General features: G+C 38.6%; 2 protein-coding genes across 2 annotated transcripts; one reads left to right on the forward strand and one right to left on the reverse strand.

Annotated features, from left to right (window-relative positions):
* Positions 1 to 918: 918 nt before the first annotated feature.
* Positions 919 to 2,936, forward strand: LOC128217527 (uncharacterized). The gene is made up of 2 exons (XM_052924708.1): positions 919 to 1,052; positions 2,279 to 2,936. The coding sequence occupies exons 1-2, from the start codon at positions 919 to 921 to the stop codon at positions 2,934 to 2,936; spliced, it is 792 nt and encodes a 263-aa protein (XP_052780668.1).
* An 8,762-nt stretch (positions 2,937 to 11,698) lies between these two features.
* On the reverse strand, positions 11,699 to 20,478 carry LOC128215802 (uncharacterized). Its single transcript, XM_052922406.1, has 5 exons — positions 20,014 to 20,478; positions 19,756 to 19,825; positions 19,415 to 19,588; positions 13,136 to 13,297; positions 11,699 to 12,413 (listed from the first exon to the last, which is right to left on the reverse strand). Exons 1-5 carry the CDS (start codon positions 20,335 to 20,337, stop codon positions 12,184 to 12,186), a joined length of 960 nt encoding a protein of 319 aa, XP_052778366.1. The 5' UTR covers positions 20,338 to 20,478; the 3' UTR covers positions 11,699 to 12,183.
* Between the last annotated feature and the right edge of the window lie 1,674 nt (positions 20,479 to 22,152).

The raw sequence follows: 22,152 nt of genomic DNA on the forward strand, positions 1-22,152 counted from the left end.
GTAAGGAACGGCTAGTAATACGCCACTGTCAGACTATTGGAGGCCATTGACCACCACTGCAACGGCTAGTTATACGCCACTGTCAGAATATTGGAGGCCATTGACCACCACTGAATGGTAAGCAACGGCTAGTAATACGCCACTGTCAGAATAAAAGAGGCCATTGACCACCACTGTATGGTAAGCAACGGCTAGTAATACGCCACTGTCAGAATATTGGAGGCCATTGACCACCACTTTATGGTAAGGAACGCCTAGTAATACGCCACTGTCAGAATATTGGAGGTCATTGACTACTACTGTAAGGTAAGCAACGGCTAGTTATACGCCACTGCCATAATATTGGAGGCCATTGACCACCACTGTAAGGTAAGGAACGGCTAGTAATACGCCACTGTCAGAATATTGATGGCCATTGGCCACCACTGTAAGGTAAGCAACGGCTAGTAATACGCCTCTGTCAAAATATTGGAGGCATTAACCACCACTTTAAGGTAAGCAACGGCTAGTAATAGGCCACTGTCAGAATATTGGAGGCCATTGACCACCACTGTAAGGTAAGCAACGGCTAGTTATACGCCACTGTCAGAATATTGGCGCCATCAGGCGCGTGCCTAGGCATACGCACGTGCGTACACTTGGTTTGAAAAATCGAAAAATTAAAAACCCCAAAAACGTTTTAAAAACTGATGCCTTACCCGGGTAAGGTCTCCTAGTTATTAAATAATATATCCCATCGTTCATTTCTGTAAATGTAAAAACTACAATATTTGGAATCACGATAATCTTATCGATATACAGAGTTAGCATTGGAACGGCTACCGTATACAGAGTAGAAGTTTGTTCCCTTGTCAGTTTCAGCAAATGCTCGAGATTGTATCCCTTTGTTTAGTAACTGCCATTTCGATACTGTATGATATGTCGTCTGCAAGCCTTGCTTTTGACCCTCCTTACAAGGACGTTTTTGCTGACAAAATTACAGACAACGATGACAAGTTAAGCCTTCTCATTGCCAAGTGGGACACTGTCCACCAGTTCGCCTTTCCAAGCAGGTATATTACCGTATGAGTTTTTTTATGAGACATTCAGCATGCAGTCCATGTTTTACAAATATTTTATCTGTTATGCAGTTGTTCTCGCAGTATACAATACCTGGTAGCAGTTGCATGTCATTTATATGAATGTATTCATGTCTTGAAGATGACAGCTATCGGTGTAAGTCCGTTTCAATGTATTGTATATTTATTTATTTTGTATCCAAGGTACTGTATATATATATATATATATATATATATATATATATATATATATATATATATATATATATATATTATCCAAGGTCATAGGGGAGTTCTCGGCATTTTTTCTTATCAAGGGAGGGAACTACTACAAAGTATACCTTACGTGTTACATGGATGATGTCTCTTAATAAGTTTATATTGAACCATGTGCATAAATCTTATTCGAAACTCAGAGGATATTGCTTGTGTAAATTAAAATTGTTCAAAGTAACACTTGTTTTCAAATTTATGCATTTGCTTATGTTTATGAACAAATTGTAAATCCGAACATAAAAGCTTTGAACATATACAGTAAAGGCATTAATTAAACACTACAGTACTGTAACGCTTTTCGCAGAAAAAAAAGAATAGTAAAATGCATATTTTTTGCATTCTATTTTTTGTCATATATATGTAACAAGAGAGCTTAATTTTGAATGTTTAATAACGTTTTATCAGTATTTCTTGGAGTAAAAAGCCCTTTAAATATCAGCAGAAAATTAATTGTTCAGTTGCCAAAAACCAGAAAATTGAAAGTTGTTCCTTTGATTAATTATAACTGGTTTACGATCTTTCAATCCAAAGCGACTAATACATAATGTCTTTTTAGAATATTTGTTTCAATTGATACCAAAATAATATGCGATCACCAAGCCTCGCAAACAACATGCATGTTTGTAATATTCGGTGACGCGGCAAGGATTCGAGCCCATGACCTAACTCACCAAAACAAACTACTATTGGTGCTGTCTATCTTGGCATTGTTATTATACTATTTTCTTTATGCCGGATAGGTACAAGGCAATTAATACAGTAGATAGCATATACAAAGCCAATGAACATTATTTCATGTGAAAATAAATGTATGTTCATGACAACTAAACTAATAATACAGCCTTTGTTGGTTTAGCCATTCGCTTATATATTTCTGTCATCTCTTTTTTATCTAACACTTCTTAAAAATATTTGGTCCAACTGCTCTCTCATTCTGCTTTTAGGTATGTCAGTGGTAAGTTCCGGAGAATCCAAACACATTGGTTTAATGACTACTTCTGGCTTCGTTATTCGCAATCGGCCTGCGGCGTCTACTGTGCCCCATGCTACCTGTTTGCAGGAAGTGTTACGAGATCGTTGGTGTCATCTGTGGCCAGCGACCCTAGCAACTTTGGGAAAACACTGTCCAGACATACGAAATCTGAACTACATGTCAACTCTGTGGAGGCTGCGGAGAACTTCAGGAGCATCATGTCTGGTGAACAAAAAGACATTGTAGCGTCAATGTCATCGTCGTACAATGTCCTAGTGGAAAGGAACCGGCAAATATTACATGCAATTGTAGAAACAATAATACTATGTGGAAGACAAAATCTGTCATTGAGGGGACATCGTGATGAAGATCGCGGAAATTTCAAGGCACTGCTGGAATATCAAGCGAAGCATAATGCTATTCTTAAGGACCATCTCGAAAACGGCGACCCAAGGACGAAGTATACCTCCAATAAGATTCAAAATGAGATAATCGTCATATGTGGTGACCAGATAAAATCTAAAATAGTCGAAAGTTGTAACAGTGTTCCATTTTTTGGCTTCATTGCAGACGAGGCAACGGACGCATCAACGATGGAGCAGATGGCCCTTTGTCTGCAGTTATTTTGAGACAAGCTCAAGATCTGTGACCGAGAATTTCATTGGTTTTGCCGAATGCACGTCGACTACAGGGGAATCATTGTCTGAGGCCGTCCTGTTCCATTTGAGAAACTCCGGTGTAAACATGGACAAGCTTCGAGGCCAAGGCTACGATGGTGCATCCAATATGTCCGGGAAATTCCCGGGTGTGCAGGCCCGAATTAGAGATAATCATCCCCAAGCATTATATACACACGGTAGAGCTCATTGTTTGAACTTAGCCATATGTCATGCGCACTATGATGAATACGGTTCAAGAAGTAGCATTTTGCCTCAATTACTCTCTGCAAGGCGGCTACTTCGATACAAGAATGCTCTTGAAAACGACACCGAAAATCGCGAGGCAATGGAACGTAGGACAAAACTTCAGTCATTGTGCGAAACGAGGTGGGCGGCAAGATCTGATGCACTACACACATTCAGGTGCTCCTTCACAACTGTCGTCAATACACTCGAAAATCTCAGTTTGAATTATGGTGATACAAAGGCCGGACCATTCAAATTTGCAATAACCCAGTTTGGGTTTATTATAAGTCTTGTTTGTGTTGAATATATCCTGGCACAGTTAGTTCCACTCTCACAGATGCTTCAAAACAAAAAATGTGACTTGGTGGAGGCAGCAAAGGAAGCGAAAATCGTATGTCAGCTGGTATCCCAGCAACGAAACGACGAAGCTGTATTTAACGAGTTTTATGGGAAAGCGGTGATAATGGCTGCAGCGGTAGATGTTCAACCTACGAAGCCAAGAACTGCGGCGCGACAACAGCATCGCCAAAATGCACCTGCTGAATCGTTCTCAGACTACTGGAGGCGCAACATGCTTCTTCCGTTTCTCGACCACCTTACAACTGAACTCTCTGACAGGCTTCTAAATGCTGAAGATCGTCTGAACGCCCAGTTCCTAATTCCAAGCAATCTTGAACACCTAACTGATGACAAAGTAGAGGCCTTATACCATACATTGCAGTCAGATCTTCCAGCACTTGACGCGGAAGAATTTAAAGGTGAAATACGTCGTTGGAATATAAGAGGTCGTTCAGAAGACAATCCGCCGACATCCATTGCAGAAACGTTGGCATGCATCAATGTAGGCAACTGTATCCTAACGTGACCACATGTCTTCACGTTCTTCTAGCAATGCCAGTCTCTACTGCGACCGCTGAACGATCATTTAGCAGCATGCGGCGCCTCAAAACATATTTTAGATCTACTATGTTGACTGATAGGATGTCTGGGCTGGGTCTCATGCATATTCATAGAGATCGAGATATCAGTGTCGACTATGTGATTGACACCTTTGCACGCAAGAAAGACAGACGACTAGATCTCCTTTTCAAGTTTAGAGATTACGAACATAACATGGATAACTAAAATAATCGCTCGTTCTGACATTGTAGTTTATCCACGTTTTCTTCCTGTACTGACATAAGAAGCAAACATGAATTTAAGTTACATGTGTTGAAATCAAGGTACGAATGAGTCAAATTTTTTTGTCTAAATACCCTCTAGATTGCACCTCAGCCATTCTAAAAACAAAAAAAATCAAGGGGGGCATGCCCCCGGACACCCCCAGACAATTGCGTATTCTTGATTAAGGCCCAGGCACGCCCCTGGCCATTAACCACTACTGTAAGGTAAGGGACGGCTAGTAATACGCCACTGTCAGAATACTGGAGGCCATTGACCACCACTGAAAGGTAAGGAACGGCTAGTAATACGCCACTGTCAGAATATTGGAGGCCATTGACCACCACTGTAAGGTAAGCAACGGCTAGTAATACGCCACTGTCAGAATATTGGAGGCCATTGACCACTACTGTAAGGTAAGGAACGGCTAGTAATACGCCACTGTCAGAATATTGGAGGCCATTGACCACCACTGTAAGGTAAGGAACGGCTAGTTATACGCCACTGTCAGAATACTGGAGGCCATTGACCACTACTGTAAGGTAGCAACGGCTTGTTATACGCCACTGTCAGAATACTGGAGGCCATTGACCACCACTGTAAGGTAAGCAACGGCTAGTAATACGCCACTGTCAGAATACTGGAGGTCATTGACCACCACTGTTTGGTAAGAAATTGCTAGTAATACGCCACTGTCAGAATATTGGAGGCCATTGACCACCACTGTATGGTAAGCAACGGCTAGTAATACGCCACTGTCAGAATATTGGAGGCCATTGACCACCACTTTGTGGTAAGAAACGCCTAGTAATACGCCACTGTCAGAATATCGGATGCCATTGACCACCACTGTATGGTAAGCAATGGCTGGAAATACGCCACTGTCAGAATATTGGAGGCCATTGACCACCACTGCAACGGATAGGAATACGCCACTGTCAGAATATTGGAGGTCATTGACCACCACTTTAAAGTAAGCAACGGCTAGAAATACGCCACTGTCAGAATATTGGGGGTCATTGGCCACTACTGTAAGGTAAGCAACGGCTAGTAATACGCCACTGTCAGAATATTTGAGGCATTCACCACCACTTTAAGGTAAGCAACGGCTAGTAATAGGCCACTGTCAGAATATTTGAGGCCATTGACCACCACTGTAAGGTAAGCAACGGCTAGTTATACGCCACTGTCAGAATATTGGAGGCCATTGACCACTACTGTATGGTAAGGAACGGCTAGTAATGCGCCACTGCCAGAATATTGGAGGCCATTGACCACTACTGTAAGGTAAGCACCGGCTAGTAATACGCCACTGTCAGAATAGTGGAGGGCATTGACCACCACTGTAAGGTAAGAAACGGCTAGTTATACGCCACTGCCATAATATTGGAGGCCATTGACCACTACTGTAAGGTAAGCAACGGCTAGTAATACGCCACTGTCAGAATATTGGAGGCCATTGACCACTACTGTAAGGTAAGCAACGGCTAGTAATACGCCACTGTCAGAATATTGGAGGCCATTGACCACCACTGTATGGTAAGCAACGGCTAGTTATACGCCACTGTCAGAATATTGGAGGCCATTGACCACTATTGTAAGATAAGCAACGCCTAGTAATACGCCACTGTCAGAATATTTTAGGCCATTAAACACTACTGTAAGATAAGCAACGCCTAGTAATACGCCACTGTCAGAATAGTGTGTGCCATTAAACACTACTGTAAGGTAAGCAACGCCTAGTAATACGCCAATGTCAGAATATTGGAGGTCATTGACCACTATTTTAAGGTAAGCAACGCCTAGTCATACGCCACTGTCAGAATATTGGAGGCCATTGACCACCACTGTAAGGTAAGCAACGGCTAGTTTTACGGCACTGTCAGAATATTGGAGGTCATTGACCACTACTGTAAGGTAAAGAACAGCTAGAAATACGGCACTGTCAGAATATTGGAGGCCATTAACCACCACTGCAAGGTAAGCAACGGCTAGTAATACGCCACTGTCAGAATATTGGAAGCCATTGACCACCACTGTAAGGTATGGAACGGCTAGTAATACACCACTGTCAGAATATTGGAGGCCATTGACCACCACTGTAAGGTAAGCAACGGCTAGTAATAGGCCACTGTCAGAATATTGGAGGACATTGACCACCACTGTTAGTCGGTAAGGAACGGCTAGTAATACGCCTCTGTCAGAATATTGGAGGCCATTGACCACTACAGTAAGGTAAGCAACGGCTAGTAATACGCCACTGTCAGAATATTGGAGGCCATTGACCACTATTTTATGGTAAGCAACGGCTAGTAATACGCCCCAGTTAGAATATTGGAGGCCATTGACCACCACTGTAAGGTAAGGAACGGCTAGTAATACGCCACTGTCAGAATATTGGAGGTCATTGACCACTATTGTAAGGAAAGGAACGGCTAGTAATACGCCACTGTCAGAATATTGGAGGCCATTGACCACTATTGTAAGGAAAGGAACGGCTAGTAATACGCCACTGCTATAATATTGGAGGATTGGAGGCCATTGACCACCACTGTAAGGAAAGCAACGGCTAGTAATACGCCACTGTCAGAATATTGGAGGCCATTGACCACCACTGTAAGGAAAGCAACGCCTAGTAATATGCCACTGTCAGAATATTGGAGGCCATTGACCACTATTGTAAGGAAAGGAACGGCTAGTAATACGCCACTGCTATAATATTGGAGGCCATTGACCACTATTGTAAGGTAAGGAACGGCTAATAATATGCCACTGTCAGAATATTGGAGGCCATTGACCACCACTGTAAGGAAAGCAACGGCTAGTAATACGCCACTGTTAGAATATTGGAGGCCATTGACCACCACTGTAAGGAAAGCAACGCCTAGTAATATGCCACTGTCAGAATATTATTGGAGGCCATTGACCACCACTGTAAGGTAAGCAACGCCTAGTAATACGCCACTGTCAGAATATTATTGGAGGCCATTGACCACCACTGTAAGGTAAGCAACGCCTAGTAATACGCCACTGTCAGAATATTGGAGGCCATTGACCACCACTGTAAGGTAAGGAACGGCTAGTAATACGCCACTGTTAGAATATTGGAGGCCATTGACCACTACTGTAAGGTAAGAAACGGCTAGTAATAGGCCACTGTCAGAATATTGGAGGCCATTGATCACTACTGTAAGGTAAGCAACGGCTAGTAATAGGCCACTGTCAGAATATTGGAGGCCATTGATCACCACTGTAAGGTAAGCAACGGCTAGTAATAGGCCACTGTTAGAATATTGGAGGCCATTGACCACCACTGTAAGGTAAGCAACGGCTAGTAATAGGCCACTGTCAAAATATTGGAGGCCATTGACCACTTCTGTAAGGTAAGCAACGGCTAGTAATACGCCACTGTCAGAATATTGGAGGCCATTGACCACCACTGTAAGGTAAGCAACGGCTAGTAATAGGCCACTGTCAGAATATTGGAGGCCATTGACCACCACTGTTAGTCAACAAAAAGATCACTAAAGCAACGTTTTCAAATACAAACTTGATAAATCATGATTATAAGTTCACTTATTGTACAGACGCGGTTGAATTGCCGTTGTTCATTTATACATGCATATGTAAATAATATTGATTTCTCGATTACATTTTGTTTTTGTTTTGTTGTTCTCTTTTTCTCATTTCTGTTTCAATCTGTTCTATATAGTCGTTTTCCACTTCCTTGTAGTTGTTTAAATTATCTGCTTTTGTTTCCTGTTTAAAGAAGGACTTAGCATGTATGATAAAAAAATTGAAAGTAAATTATAACATGTTAATGCGTTGATTACTTAAATACTTGTACATAATGTTTCTCATTTGAACATATCGCACAGGATTGTTTCCAAATGTTCACATTTAAAACACTCATGTCTAAGGTGGACATAAAGAGTATACCAATCAAAATATGTGACAGAAGAAACATATCTCAATTAGTCGACTTATATACTTGTCGCTCTTGCAAAATGTTTTAGCTAATAAACAAACAGATTAATCTTCAATAAATTAACAAATAAATAAATACACTAAACTGTCGGATCTTTTTTTTTAATTTATATATAGAGAATGAATAGTTTGTAACCGTGTAAAGCACACATGTTTATGCAATATGATATTGCTTTAACTATTTCCAATCAGAACGGTATGGTACGGTGTTCGGCGGTCCAATCAACGCTTTTTAACGAAAACTCAGTTCTCCTTATTCTATTCCAAATATTCCTTTAAATAGTTTGATTCAATATTACAGAGATTGAACAGAATGCGTACGTACTAACCATATTTTGATTTTTATTTATTCAAAAAAGTATTTCATATAGCCGAAAAAAAACATGACTGAAATACATGTTATTATTTAAAAAAATGACCGGTGCCAATTCACAACACAATGCAATTATCTTTAAATGATTCATTTCGAAAATTAGCATTGCTATATTGAGGTTCAAACGTTATCAAGCAAACCCCACATATCTCGATGCAGTTAAAAATAGGAGTCGTCAAGACCTACGCAATGCCAAGTTTTTCACCGAAATATTCATACCCAAACCCATCAACTGCTCAGCAAAGCATATAATGGTTACGTTTGAGCCCATCCAAAGCCCATTAAACACTGTAGAGGCCCTATATAAGCTTTACCAGTTATAACCAGTTTAAAGGTATATCATAATGTGGCGTTCTTAAAATGCATTCAGTTTCAGACATGTATGAGAATGGCTTTTGCAACGTTATAAAAATTCCGATTACAAGTAAGCCCATTCAGGGTTCAATTCATCACGAATGGGTATCTATTTAAGCCAATACAGTGCCAGCAGAATCTTAGTATGTAAAAAATTCGATATCAAAACACATGTAGTGCCAGATAATTCACATGAGGAGAGCTTTCCTAGTACATAAAGTGTTTAATAAACTCTCTTTTGACTAGAATTTTTCCCACTATGATAAAAATATATCCAACAATGGCCTTTCCAGGTTAACCGATTGATCATTTATTAAATACATCATTTTACCTATTCAATTCAAAAGCAAATGCCACTCGATCATAGTGTGAAGATGGCCATGTACATAAATGAGGAATACATCCATGGCTATACTGTTTAGCAATTCCAATGCCACAACAAGTCAATAATATCAAGACTTCATTTATGTCAATTCAGTAACCATCAAGCCCATTGCAACTAAACTCAAACTCAAGTGGTGCCCTACAAATACAACAAATACAATCGCGCCCAAGAACCACAGACATAAAGTATCCATTCCATCCACTCCAGTGTCAAATAGGTCCCAAATAGAAATTTTATAAGTCATTTAATGAACTGGTGTGTGTTGTATTTGAAGGAATATTTAAAATAAACTTGCATTGAATTCTATATTCAATCACAGGATGTTTATAATTATTTAGATTTGTAAGATAAATTTGTAACCTTTTAAAAGACAAATGAGATGAATACACACATACTTTAATCAATAAATTGCTTAAAACATATCTTCATCATTCGAAACATAAGTAGTGAGCATATTGGAACACAATCATTATAGGCATATGCTTCTAAGTAAGATACTTAACATGTTTGAGAACATGTTACAGAAGACCGTGGGCTACCAATTTTGTAAGGTAACGTAAATTAGGTAACGGATAGTACATGCTTTGATTTGCCAAACATATTTATGTTAACAGTAAAATGCAAAATGTAAGTTATAAAATTGCACAAATAACGTGCCAATAACTTTTTTTTATTCCAAAATAAGCAAAGAATTTACGAAAAAAAAATATTGAGGGAAGTTCATAAGTAACGGTTATTGTATGCTCTATTCTGCTTGAAATGTGTTAATGTGTCAGATAAACATATAACAATACGGCTAACATTGTACACTAAGAACTCGTCCTCCCCAAAAAAGGCGGATATATTTCGTAAAGCCCCAATCCCCAGATAGCAGAACACGGGAAACGATTGGCTGGATATGAACTTTCGGAGCCCTAAATGCCGATCGCAAACTCAGGGAGGAGAATCGACTGCACCTTACCCAAACAAACAAAATGGCGGCGATACATGATGAAGTAAGTTTTATCTAAATATCTTTTTTTAAAGGGTATGGGGTCGATGCATGGCAATTTGCTGAATTGTCCATATATTTCAAACTGATCATCTTTTGTATGCGCCCTTATCGATAATTAGGTGTTTCCTATATTATACGGTTATAAACGTATTTATCTGAATACAAAATTACGTCCATAAATCATTCAGATTTTCTGAACAACATTCTTTTTTTGTTGTTAGAAATAGCAAGTCAATAGAAATAGTTGCAACCTCCGGCTTGGCTAAACTAGGTCTGATTATTGCCTTAGTCTTTTTGTCCGATGTTTTAACGAATGAAACGTACAGTACGGTCTCAGCTAATTAACACAATGTTTTCAGTCCGTTATCGCGCACTATGGCTCTTTCAAGTTAATGTACACTTTCCCTTTAACCAGTTTATGCATTATGATGACAATGACGTAAGGCGCCATGATGTTTAATACACAATGTTTAAAACAGCTGTGTGAAGTTAGCTAACATACGACATTGAACATTGGACATTCAAAACTGTTGCTGGCACGACATTGGACATTAGACATTCAAAACTGTTGCTGGCACGACATTGAACATTGGACATTTAAAACTGTTGCTGGCACGACATTGAACATTGGACATTCAAAACTGTTGCTGGCACGACATTGGACATTCAAAAATGAAAGTAGTGCTGGCACGACATTGGACATTCAAAAATATAACTAGTGCAGGCACGACATTGGACATTCAAAAATGAAATTAGTGCTGGCACGACATTGGACATTGGACATTCAAAAATGAAAGTAGTGCTGGCACGACATTGGACATTCAAAAATGAAAGTCGTGCTAGCACGACATTGGACATTAGACATTCAAAAATGAATGTCATGCTAGCGCGACATTGGACCAATGCCATCACAACATTCACTTATGAATGTCCAATATCCAATGTCGTGCTAGCACGACATTTCCTTTTAAATGTCCAATGTCCAATTTCGTGCATTCGATTTTGAATGTCCAATGTCGTGCCAGCACAACATTCGATTTTGAATGTCCAATGTCCAATGTCGTGCCAGCATGACATTCACTTGCCAGCACAACATTCGATTTTGAATGTCCAATGTCGTGCCAGCACGACATTCCCTTTTGAATGTCCAATGTCTTCCCAGCACAACATTCGATTTTGAATGTCCAATGTCAAATCTCGCGCCAGCACAACATTCGATTTTGATTGTCCAATGTCCAATGTCGTGCCAGCACAACATTCGATTTTGAATGTCCAATGTCCAATGTTGTGCCAGCACAACATTCGATTTTGAATGTCCAATGCCGTATGTTAAGCTAACTTCACACAGCTGTTTAAAACACAGAAATCAGTAAAAGCTACTTATACAAATACAAACTCAATAATATATGAGTAGTGTTTCAATCAATGTCATAAGATTTTTGTGTAGACGCCGGCTATTTGTTATTCTTTTTTTTAATGCAAACCATTATCAGATATTATGTTTAACACAACCAGAAACGCCATGATGCGTCCCGAAGTGAAATAGTTTTATAGTAATATAGTTTTGCGTAACGAAATGCAAGCTCAAGCGCATAATGAGTCAATTGAAATGTCGTTGTCCATAAAATTTTGGTACGCACATTGTCATTTTTATCAGCATTAAATTTTATGTTTTATGAAATTTAACTTTTTTGAGTATATGGTTTCAGAAGGTTTCTTAATCTGTAACGCTCCTTTCGCAGATAACCCTAGTCATTTCACTTATGCATTCTTTTTCGTTGTATCCTCTCAGTTTCCCGTCTCCTTTCTTAAACATGACACACTCGCTGTCTCCTCGCGGTTCGTTGCTCCTCCAGAAATCGGTGTCAGTGTGCATAAGTGTATTGTCGTGGAATATCCATCCCCTATCCTTCTTTTGTCCGTCAACCCACGAGTCGAATTTCTGGTCTAGAATGAAAACAGTTAATAAACTTGAATGCTGTTAGAATAGAGCCAGATATCGATCAATGGTATTTATATTAAAGGTAAACAAATACTTTTAATCAGTAAATCGTGCAGTATATACATATGTGTGCTAATATGTAGATACATAATGTACCAGTCAATTGTAACCACGCCCCCCCCAGGTCCAGGGGTATACCCGGGATAGCCGAGGAAATGGGCCGTGTTTTTACCTTCCAGGTGGCCCCGCAGTGCCGGGTGAATGCCGTGGTTTTGTCTTCACGCCAAATGAAGCGGGAAATGGGCCTTACCTAGAGTCCCTGGGGTGCGGGGGCATTTGGCGGGGGGTTCACAAGCTGTTTGTCCCCGCAGAGCGGGGATTTTGCCCGGGCTTGGCTGAAGCAAAAGTCAAAGTCCCCGCTATTCCCCGGACCGGGGGGGGCGTGGTTGCAATTGACTGGTGCATTATAAATTAGTTTTTCGAACACTCAACTTATTTGGGTACATATTTTAGTTTTGAAATATATATTTAATATTCCCTGCATTTATATAAATACAATGAAAGTAATCTGCGTTATATCACTCGAACAATATACATGTAGTTATATACATCGCTTTGCTTCTTAGTAACTAACATACACGATAAAAGTGTAAACAAGTACACTTGGCATGCATTATTTAATTTGCATTTTTTATAAAAATGTACACGACGGTGTAAATCAATGTACATTGGCATTTCTCCATCAACCCCTCTATGGCGAGCAGTTTGGCCTCACTGTCTATCTTGACCATGTGACTTCCTTTGTCCACGCAGGTTTGATAGTGGGTGCAGAAGGTTGCTTCCTGGTTGACAATGATGAGCTCGAGATCACTGTGGTTTTGCGAGCAAGCTACGGCAACAAAAAACAACAATGTTTATACATATGCCGGTTCAGGAATCTATATATTCATATAAACAGTAACATCACATGGGTATTATTTTCTTTAATAAGCCGACCGGTTTCGCTAGTAGCTCATCAGGGCTTATAATAAATGTGTAATTGCTAAGCAACGTCACATGTGTACACATATTTGCGTACTCAACGTCAATTGTGACGTCATCATTTTTTGTTTAATAATGGCTTAAAAATGTCAATCATATAACGTTCTTTTGATAACCTAGCTGAAACATCATTATTGTGAAATTAATGAAAAGTGAATATTAAATATTTTGGGTGGGTTTTGCAATATTTATCTACATGTTTACTTAATTGATTTTGTCTTGTTGATGGGTCTCTTATTTGTTGAGCATGAACTGAACGTCTATTTCTATAAGATTGTCTCCCGTTTGTCCTATATAATAATATTTATATATTGACCAAGGTTAGGCAGAACGAAACCAGTCTAAGGCGAACTTGTATGGACGAAGGGAAAAACAAACACGTTGTTTGAATGAAAAAAAAGGCATTTATTCAAAATGCCATAAAAGTGTTATAAACTAATATATACACATGTAGTTTTTCCAAAAGATCATATCTAGGCGGATAAAACCGCCCACAACACATAAAGAAAGGAAATAAAAGCTAAACATTGTGTAAGAAACAACAGAATGGTTTTTGAACAGGGTGGTTTTCAGTGTAGCCACAAACTCGACACTCACAACATAAAATTCCTATTAATAGTAACAAATGTCGCCTGCCGATTTACCACCAAAAATATAGTTTGAGAAAGTGCAGACTATATAAATTGCAGGCTATGTTTCCAATAACCGAGGTAGATTTGACAAAGCAAGAATCAATCATAACGCAATATCTATTTAAATCATTTAATCTGTTGAACTTAGATAAATATAACATTAAAGTAGTATCCCTGCGCAAAAAATGAATGAACATCGAAACGTAAACAAAGAATTACTATCCACTCAAAGCGCATCATTCAGTCACGTGACACAATGATGAAGCCAAGTGAATTTACAGTCGAAGAGAGATAATCCTGTGATGAGATAATGCAGTAAGTTAATCAGATTTCTCTCCCTTGCCTTTGTAAAGAAGAAGCGGGAAATCTCAAGCTTGATTGAGTGTCGTGCACAGTTGAAGTCTACAGAGATGTTTGTTTTACTTTGTTTTAGAAAACTTGATTGTTTTACTTGGAATCTGACGTTCTGATAGTAAGTATTGATTTGCATTTGTAGTCTTTTGTGTTTGTCTCTGGTTAGCAATGGATTGGAATGATCATTATTTCATTCAGCTGCATTTATTTAGTTTTGTCATGTATGTTCACGACATCAGCAGTTTTTGTATTTAAAACGAGAATGGCAGTTCCGTGATATTCTTTTAGCCTCTGTCCATATACTAATATATGTGGGTTTGGTTACAGATGATAACATGCATGGATAACAGAAGTCACCATGGGATGACGAGGGAGTAGGAGTCTTGGATTCCATAAATCAGTAAGTTCCATGTCAATGTTTTGTTTTATGATGTACTGTATTGTTGTTGTTGTTGTTGTTGTAATCGTTTGTATTATATGTGTGTTTTATATGCTTTAGCCATTTAATTTAATCTGCCACTGCACACGATTAAATCATATAAGATATTAGACTGTTTAAACAAGGGAAAAACAAACACGTTGATTAAATGAAAAAAGGACATTTATTCAAAATGCCATAAAAGTGTTATAAACTAATATAAATGCACATGCAGTTTTTCCAAGAGATCATATCTGGGTGGATAAAACCGCCAACAGGAGAATCCTACGCCATACCCTAACGGTTAAAAAAGGTGACACCCAACTAATAGTTTACTTGTTCAAGTTTATAAATGATTTTATGTTTTCCATTAAATTTAATATATATCCTTTGCACCGGTTGCACACTAAAACATATAAAACATTTTAACAGTACAGTCCATATTCTCTTTAAAGTGAAAAGTTGTATCTTTTATTTTAAATGTGGAACCTTCAATTAAATAAGTGCATAGTCCGCAACGAGGATCTGTGCACTTTTTAACAGTGGGCTGGATTTTATTTTCAATGAACTCTGATCTTTTAAGAATCCGTTTTAAGCCCTGATTAGCTACAAGCGAAACCGGTCGGTTTATTAAAGAAAATAATAACCATGTAATGAAAGTGTGTGTGTGTGTGTGTGTGTGTGTGCGTGCGTGCGTGCGTACGTGCCGGCGTGCGTGCGTGCGCGCGTGTGTAAGTGTTAAGATGTACGCGTGAGGTGTGTAGGTTTATAGTATCCGATGTACAACTACGTGAATAATTGCACAGAAAACGAGCCAATTACCTTTTTTTTAAATAAGTAATTTGTTTCGGTATCGTATACTAAATTTCGGATATCACATGCTCTGTTCTGCTTGAAATGTGTCAAAGTTTTAGATATAACATTAAGACTTACACTGTACACTAAGAAATCGTTCTCCCAAAATAGATTATTTATTCCTTAAAGCACTAATCGCCAGATTGCAGGAAACGGGAAACGATAGAGTTTGAATACTTTCAGAAAATCATACTGTTTAAAAAATCCCTGGCTTGGGAGAGGGGGTTATTGGTTGCCAACACTCTATTCCTCGTAATGTTGTACTTGTTCTTATCGTTAAGCTTGCATAAACCTGCTCACACCTAACCCATTGTAAATGCTTAAAGGCATTCTACAAGGGCATGTTCTAAAACCTGGCCTGGCCCGGCCTGGCCTGGCCTGCTGACTCAGCATTTTGTGTCAGGCCAGGCCAGGCCGGGCCAGATTTTATACATAATGAGAGTTCAAGCTCTGAATATACGCAAACACAATGATTGACCTTTATTTAAATATTGAACTGCATGTTTAATATAAAACTTGTTTGAGATTTATCCAGATAAAAAATGTAGTTTATTTAAATGCACAATTAATTAATTTTCTTATACATTTTTTTCAATTGAACTATGCATGTAGTTTTGAACAACTTGAATGTTCAACTATATAAACTGTAAGATGGAACTTCTACACCATAAATAAAGACAAAACATAAAAATCATCACAAATAAAATATATATTTTTTTATGTATGTAAAAAATAAAATATAAATGTATATAAAACTTGAATTTTAAGATTCAATTTGTAAACCAAGATCTATGCACTTATTTTTTTTAATCCGCTTAGTGTAAACAGTGCATTCCCATGCATTCAATTAAACTACTTTTTTATCTAAATAAAACTCAGAAAATAAATCATAATATTAACATGCAGTTTTATTTCTAAATAAAGGTCTATCATTGTTTTCCAGTATATTCAGTGCTTGTACCTTCAATGTGAATAAAATATGGCCTGGCCTGGCCTGGCCCGGCCCGGCCTGACACAAAATGCTGAGTCAGCAGGCCAGGCCAGGCCAGGCCGGGCCAGGCCAGGCCAGGCCAGGTTTTAGAACATGCCTTCTACAAGTGACTCCCCACAACCCACCCCTATCCGTGTATTTATCTTAATCTTTATTGCTTTCTGCTATCTATAAGATCTCAGATCTGAGTGTCCTGCTGTTCTGGAGGTTTTATTACAGAAATGAACAAATGATCTTGTCTAATAGTTATTTTTGTTTACTATGTCAAATAATAATAAAACCATTGTTACAATCCTTTAGAATTAGAATAAGAGTAGTGTTATATGTTACATTGTATATATATATATATATAATAGCCCAATGCTATGATTTAAACATGATGCATCACAATTTGGATATTATAATGGTGTATTTAAAGTAAATTAAAATATATCAGTTATATAACTATTAAATCACTTACTCTTATTTGTTTATTATCTGTTTCCCCATCAGCCAAATTAATAAATACCTTTGCTATGCAAATTTTATATACAAAAATCGGTTATGTTCAAAGTGAGGCAATGAAAGCGTTATTTTGACACCCCTTTAACCACGCCCCCACCCCAAAATACAAACCCAAATACATAGGAAATTGACCCCTGCTTTGACATCGGGGCATTAAACAAGGGAACCACAGTAGATAATTGTCGTGCCAAACATTCCTTAAACTACGCCTTTAAGGCAGTTGAATCTAGAATTAAGTGTGGTTCAACTGTCCACATGTTGGTGCAAAGTTTCATTGCAATAGCTCTGACAATACAATTTTTGTGGTCAACAGTATGGTGAAGAATGTAGCAAGTGGAATGCAAACATCAGACATGTTTACTTAAACCGGCTTAATAATCAATTTTATATAAACACTTGAATGATACAGAAAGAATTGAATGTAACACAGTGTCATTCAAGGACAGTTTAACTGTTATAGAGAAATGTGTGTGACTTAATTTAAGCGTGACATGTATTTGAAAAGTGTTACTTAACTTGTGTTGCATGGGTAATATCTTTTTTGGTAAAAACTATCGTGAACAAGACAGAATAATGATGGCAGATTTGTTTTCCTTTTTCATTCACTCATCACATAAATAAATCCATGAAGAACAAACTTATTTTCTATAGTTGATTATAGAATTACGTGCAAGACACTAGCAACAGAAACATATTCACTATTATCAGTACTTTTTCAGCTGATTTCTGCAACTACTGGTCAAAATATGAAACAGTGTGGACTGTTAACAGACATACGACTATCAAACATGTGTAACGTTATATTTCAAGCTAGGAGTAAAAACAGCTAGGAGTAATAATACCCAAAAAATATAAGTTCAATGTCGGATTTCATTTTTTTAAAGCATCAATATAGCTATAAAGTAAAAATGAACCCCAATGGTGCATAAGCCTTTAACAAGATAAACGTGGCTAATGCAAAATCTGTAAGGTAGAAATGCACGTCATGGTGATCATGTGTACCAAGTTTCATAACAATCCGCGTTATACTGCTGAAGCCATTCGCGCCATAAATGATTTGCAACAGACGATTCGACCGACCATATGTCTCCAATATCCATTTAATTGCGTTTGCCGTAGTATAATTAGTTTCTATAATAAAAAATAAAGCCTCAATGCTCACTTTCTATGGTTTCAGTGGTTGTAGCTGGAGTGGTTGTACACATGGCTGGAGTGGTTGTACCCATGGTTGAAGCTGGAGTGGTTGAAGTCGAGGTTGTAGTTGAAGTGGTTGTACCAATGTTAGTAGCTAGAGTGGTTGAGGTCGAGGTTGTAGTTGGAGTGGTTGTACTCGTGGTTGTAGTTGGAGTGATTGTACTCGTGGTTGTAGCTGGAGTGGTTATACTTGTGGCTATAGTTGGAATGGTTGTACTTGTGGTTGAAGTTGGAGTAATTATACTCGTGGCTGTAGCTGGAGTGGTTTTATTCGAGGTTGAAGTTGAAGTGATTGTACTCGTGGTTGAAGTTGGAGTAATTATACTCGTGGCTGTAGCTGGGGTGGTTGTACTCGAGGTTGAAGTTTGAGTGATTGTGCTCGTGGCTGTAGCTGACGTGATTGTACTCGTGGTTGAAGTTGGAGTAATTATACTCGTGGCTGTAGCTGGGGTGGTTGTACTCGAGGTTGAAGTTGGAGTGATTGTGTTCGTGTCTGTAGCTGGAGTGGTTGTACTCGTGGCTGAAGCTGGAGTGGTTGTACTCGTGGCTGTAGCTGGAGTGGTTGTACTCGTGGCTGTAGCTGGAGTGATTGTACTCGTGGCTGTAGCTGGAGTGTTTGTACTCGTGGCTGTAGTTGGAGTGGTTGTACTCGTGGCTGAAGCTGGAGTGATTGTACTCGTGGCTGTAGCTCGAGTGATTGTACTCGTGGCTGTAGCTGGAGTGATTGTACTCGTGGCTGTAGCTGGAGTGATTGTACTCGTGGCTGTAGTTGGAGTGATTGTACTCGTGGCTGTTGCTGGAGTGTTTGTACTCGTGGTTGTTGTTAGAGTGATTGTACTCGTGGTTGTAGTTGGAGTGGTTGTACTCGTGGCTGTAGCTGGAGTGATTATACTCGTGGTTGTAGCTGGAGTGGTAGTACGTTGTTTTTATTCTTAATAAAAATCATCGGAACACGCGTGTTTATTCAAATTACTCAATATACATAAACAAAGTTATAATAAGTAAACATAGACTCACTTTTCGATACGCATGATGGTACGTGTGACCAATTGCCACTTTCCGTACACGTCAGTGACGTCATATCCTTCTCCTCATAGTAACCTACGTCACATTTAACGCGCAGTTTCGCACCGACGTCATATCGGTTTCCGAGAATCGTTCCATTGTTGACGTTCCTCGGCGGCTTACATTCTGATAGATATTTTCAATTATTTAAGTTGTATTTAATCACATATACATGTATTAAAATACCAGTTAGGGTGCTGTTATTGTTTATCAGATCATCTTTAGAAGTTCAAATACGGACTTCTATGTTTATACTGTTACGAACACACAACACAAGCATATGCATCACTGACCTTTAATCGTGCATTTATAAGACTTCCGGTCACAGACGCTCCACGTGGGGCAGCCGCACGGGTTTCCATCCTGGTGAAATACATGCGCGATCGACATCATTACTTACATCTTACATCAACAGTTCTTCATAGTTTATATGAAATGACTTGATATTGTTTGTCTAATGGTATACAATACTACATAAGCTGTTAATAAGATAAATAATGTTTATCGTCTTAAAACAAAATATATATATAATTATTACGAATTTCACTTACCTCTTCTTCCAGATTCTCCCTGTTGACACAATGACAATGCGAGGTGCCGATAACGTTTACGGGCCCGTCTTCGGGTTTATAGAACAGTTCACACACATGCGGGTGGCGCAAGTAACCGAGGGTGACACATGCCGGGCGCGCCTCGCACTCAGCCGCACACTGTTCCACGGTCACGCCTGTAAACACCCGGAAACGGCTGCTTGGTGGCGGACATTGAGTCCAGTCGTCCACAGATACGATTCTCGCGGATATATACGACGGTATTGCGCAGATGATAATTGTAAGCCTAAACACGTATTCAAATGTTAGTGCCATTTTGAACATTTAACTGCGTTTAACACGCACGAGAACGTTGTACGGCAACGTTTGTTTCAAATGTGCGCCAATTCAATCTTCCATTCTGACACTGCCGACTGATTTTGTAAACAGAGGCTACCAATCGTTTGATTATTTCTATTAAAACTAATTTATTCATGGCAGTTTCTGCATTTCAATAATTGTTTCAATCCAATCATTGCAGAGTGTTGCTGTATATACGTCATTCGTATTATTTATTTAGAGTACTTGTTTCACATGTTTTCATATTCAGTTCATTGTTAAAGCAATATTAATGAAGAGGAAGAATATGAATAAAGGTGCTGCATACGAAAGCTGGAAACATGCATTCATTAAACTTTCGCGCATTCGTCTTTTCTATACATACGATGCATAATTTCAATAAAGCGTGTTTTTCTATTAGTAATCTGACTAACTGAAAGGTAAAAATCACATGTGAAAATTAGCATCATATTGTCCCCCCCCCCATCAATAAATGATATAAATGAATACATGTACTTGTAAAGATGTCTAACATCTTCATACCCATGTTTTCTGTGAGTACTATGTTTACATAACTTCTGGCACTCGGGTGTTGGGGCTTAAAGGAGAAAAGGCATGCATTATACGTTACCACTTGATTTTAAAATAAAAAGTAGCTTCTTACAATTAAAATTTCTTTTATGAATATTTATTTAAAGAGTAAATGTTTGATGAAATCAACCATTTCTTAAACGTTTTGGTAGAAAAGAGCAAGCCTTGCCTTAATCGATACCGTGTCCAGTCCTGTGGTGTACGTAACCGTACGTTACCATTTCAAAACATGCTATATGCAATATATATTGTGGTTACGTTATTTAGTTCAATACCCATGTACAACTGAAGGGGCCCTTTCCTAGCTTTACCAGTGCTGATATATATCATATTGTGGTGTTCATAAAATGCATTCTGTTTCATACAATTCTGATAATAGTTATTGATAACCACATTTTGTTGGTAAGTTATAGCCATTCTGGTAGCAAAACAAATGCCCATTCAGTGTCCAATTAATTACTAATGGGCTTTTGGGGCAGTCGAAAAAATCGCTTTCTGTCTACAATTTAAAACCTATTCAATAACGAATCCGTTCAAAAAAAGTTCCATTCATGCCATGCCCGGATCAGTCTGGCCCCACTGTAGCTTCAATATTATGCTTTTCAGTACAAAACAAACCAGGCTTTAATCATACCATACAGTGTCCAATGTAATCAGTCTGGGTTAAAACTTCAACTTAAAAGTAAGCCTATTCGATGCATTCATTGCCCCTCAAAAAGCATGGGAAAAGTACATAAAGTGTCAATTAAATCCTTTTTACTATATGTGTTTGCCTATTCAAAGGAATACAATGTCCAGCTTTGCTATTTTCAGGTAAATCAATTGACCCTATTTGACTAGAAGTCTGCCTATTTCAAGCAATACAATATCAAGCTTTGCCATTTCCAGGTAAACCAGCTTTGTCATTTCCATGTTAACCAATTGACCCTATTTGACTAGAAGTGTGCCCATTCCAAGCAATACAATGTCCAGCTTTGCCATTTCCAGGTAAACCAATTGACCCTATTTGACTAGAAGTCTGCCCATTCAAAGCAATATAATAACCAGCTTTGCAATTTTCAGGTAAATCAATTGACCCTCTTTGTATAGAAATTGCCCAATTCAAAGCAATACAATATCAAGCTTTGCCATTTCCAGGTAAACCAGCTTTGCCATTTCCAGGTTAACCAATTGGCCCTATTTGACTAGAAGTGTGTCCATTCAAAGCAATTCAATGTCCAGCTTTGACAT

This window comes from Mya arenaria, chromosome 14 (genome assembly GCF_026914265.1).
Source record: "Mya arenaria isolate MELC-2E11 chromosome 14, ASM2691426v1".
Lineage (NCBI taxonomy): Eukaryota > Metazoa > Mollusca > Bivalvia > Myida > Myidae > Mya > Mya arenaria.

What these genes read in the sequence shown, in the direction of transcription:
- LOC128217527 (XM_052924708.1), top strand. Translation starts at nt 919, where the DNA reads ATGTCGTCTGCAAGCCTTGCTTTTGACCCTCCTTACAAGGACGTTTTT. An exon ending in CAGTTCGCCTTTCCAAGCAG is followed by an intron (nt 1,053 to 2,278) that starts GTATATTACCGT and finishes TTCTGCTTTTAG; the next exon opens with GTATGTCAGTGGTAAGTTCC.
- LOC128215802 (XM_052922406.1), bottom strand. Translation starts at nt 20,337, where the DNA reads ATGTTCAAAATGGCACTAACATTTGAATACGTGTTTAGGCTTACAATT. An exon ending in ACCATCATGCGTATCGAAAA is followed by an intron (nt 13,298 to 19,414) that starts GTGAGTCTATGT and finishes TTGTTGCCGTAG; the next exon opens with CTTGCTCGCAAAACCACAGT. An exon ending in GTTGATGGAGAAATGCCAAT is followed by an intron (nt 12,414 to 13,135) that starts GTACATTGATTT and finishes TTTTCATTCTAG; the next exon opens with ACCAGAAATTCGACTCGTGG.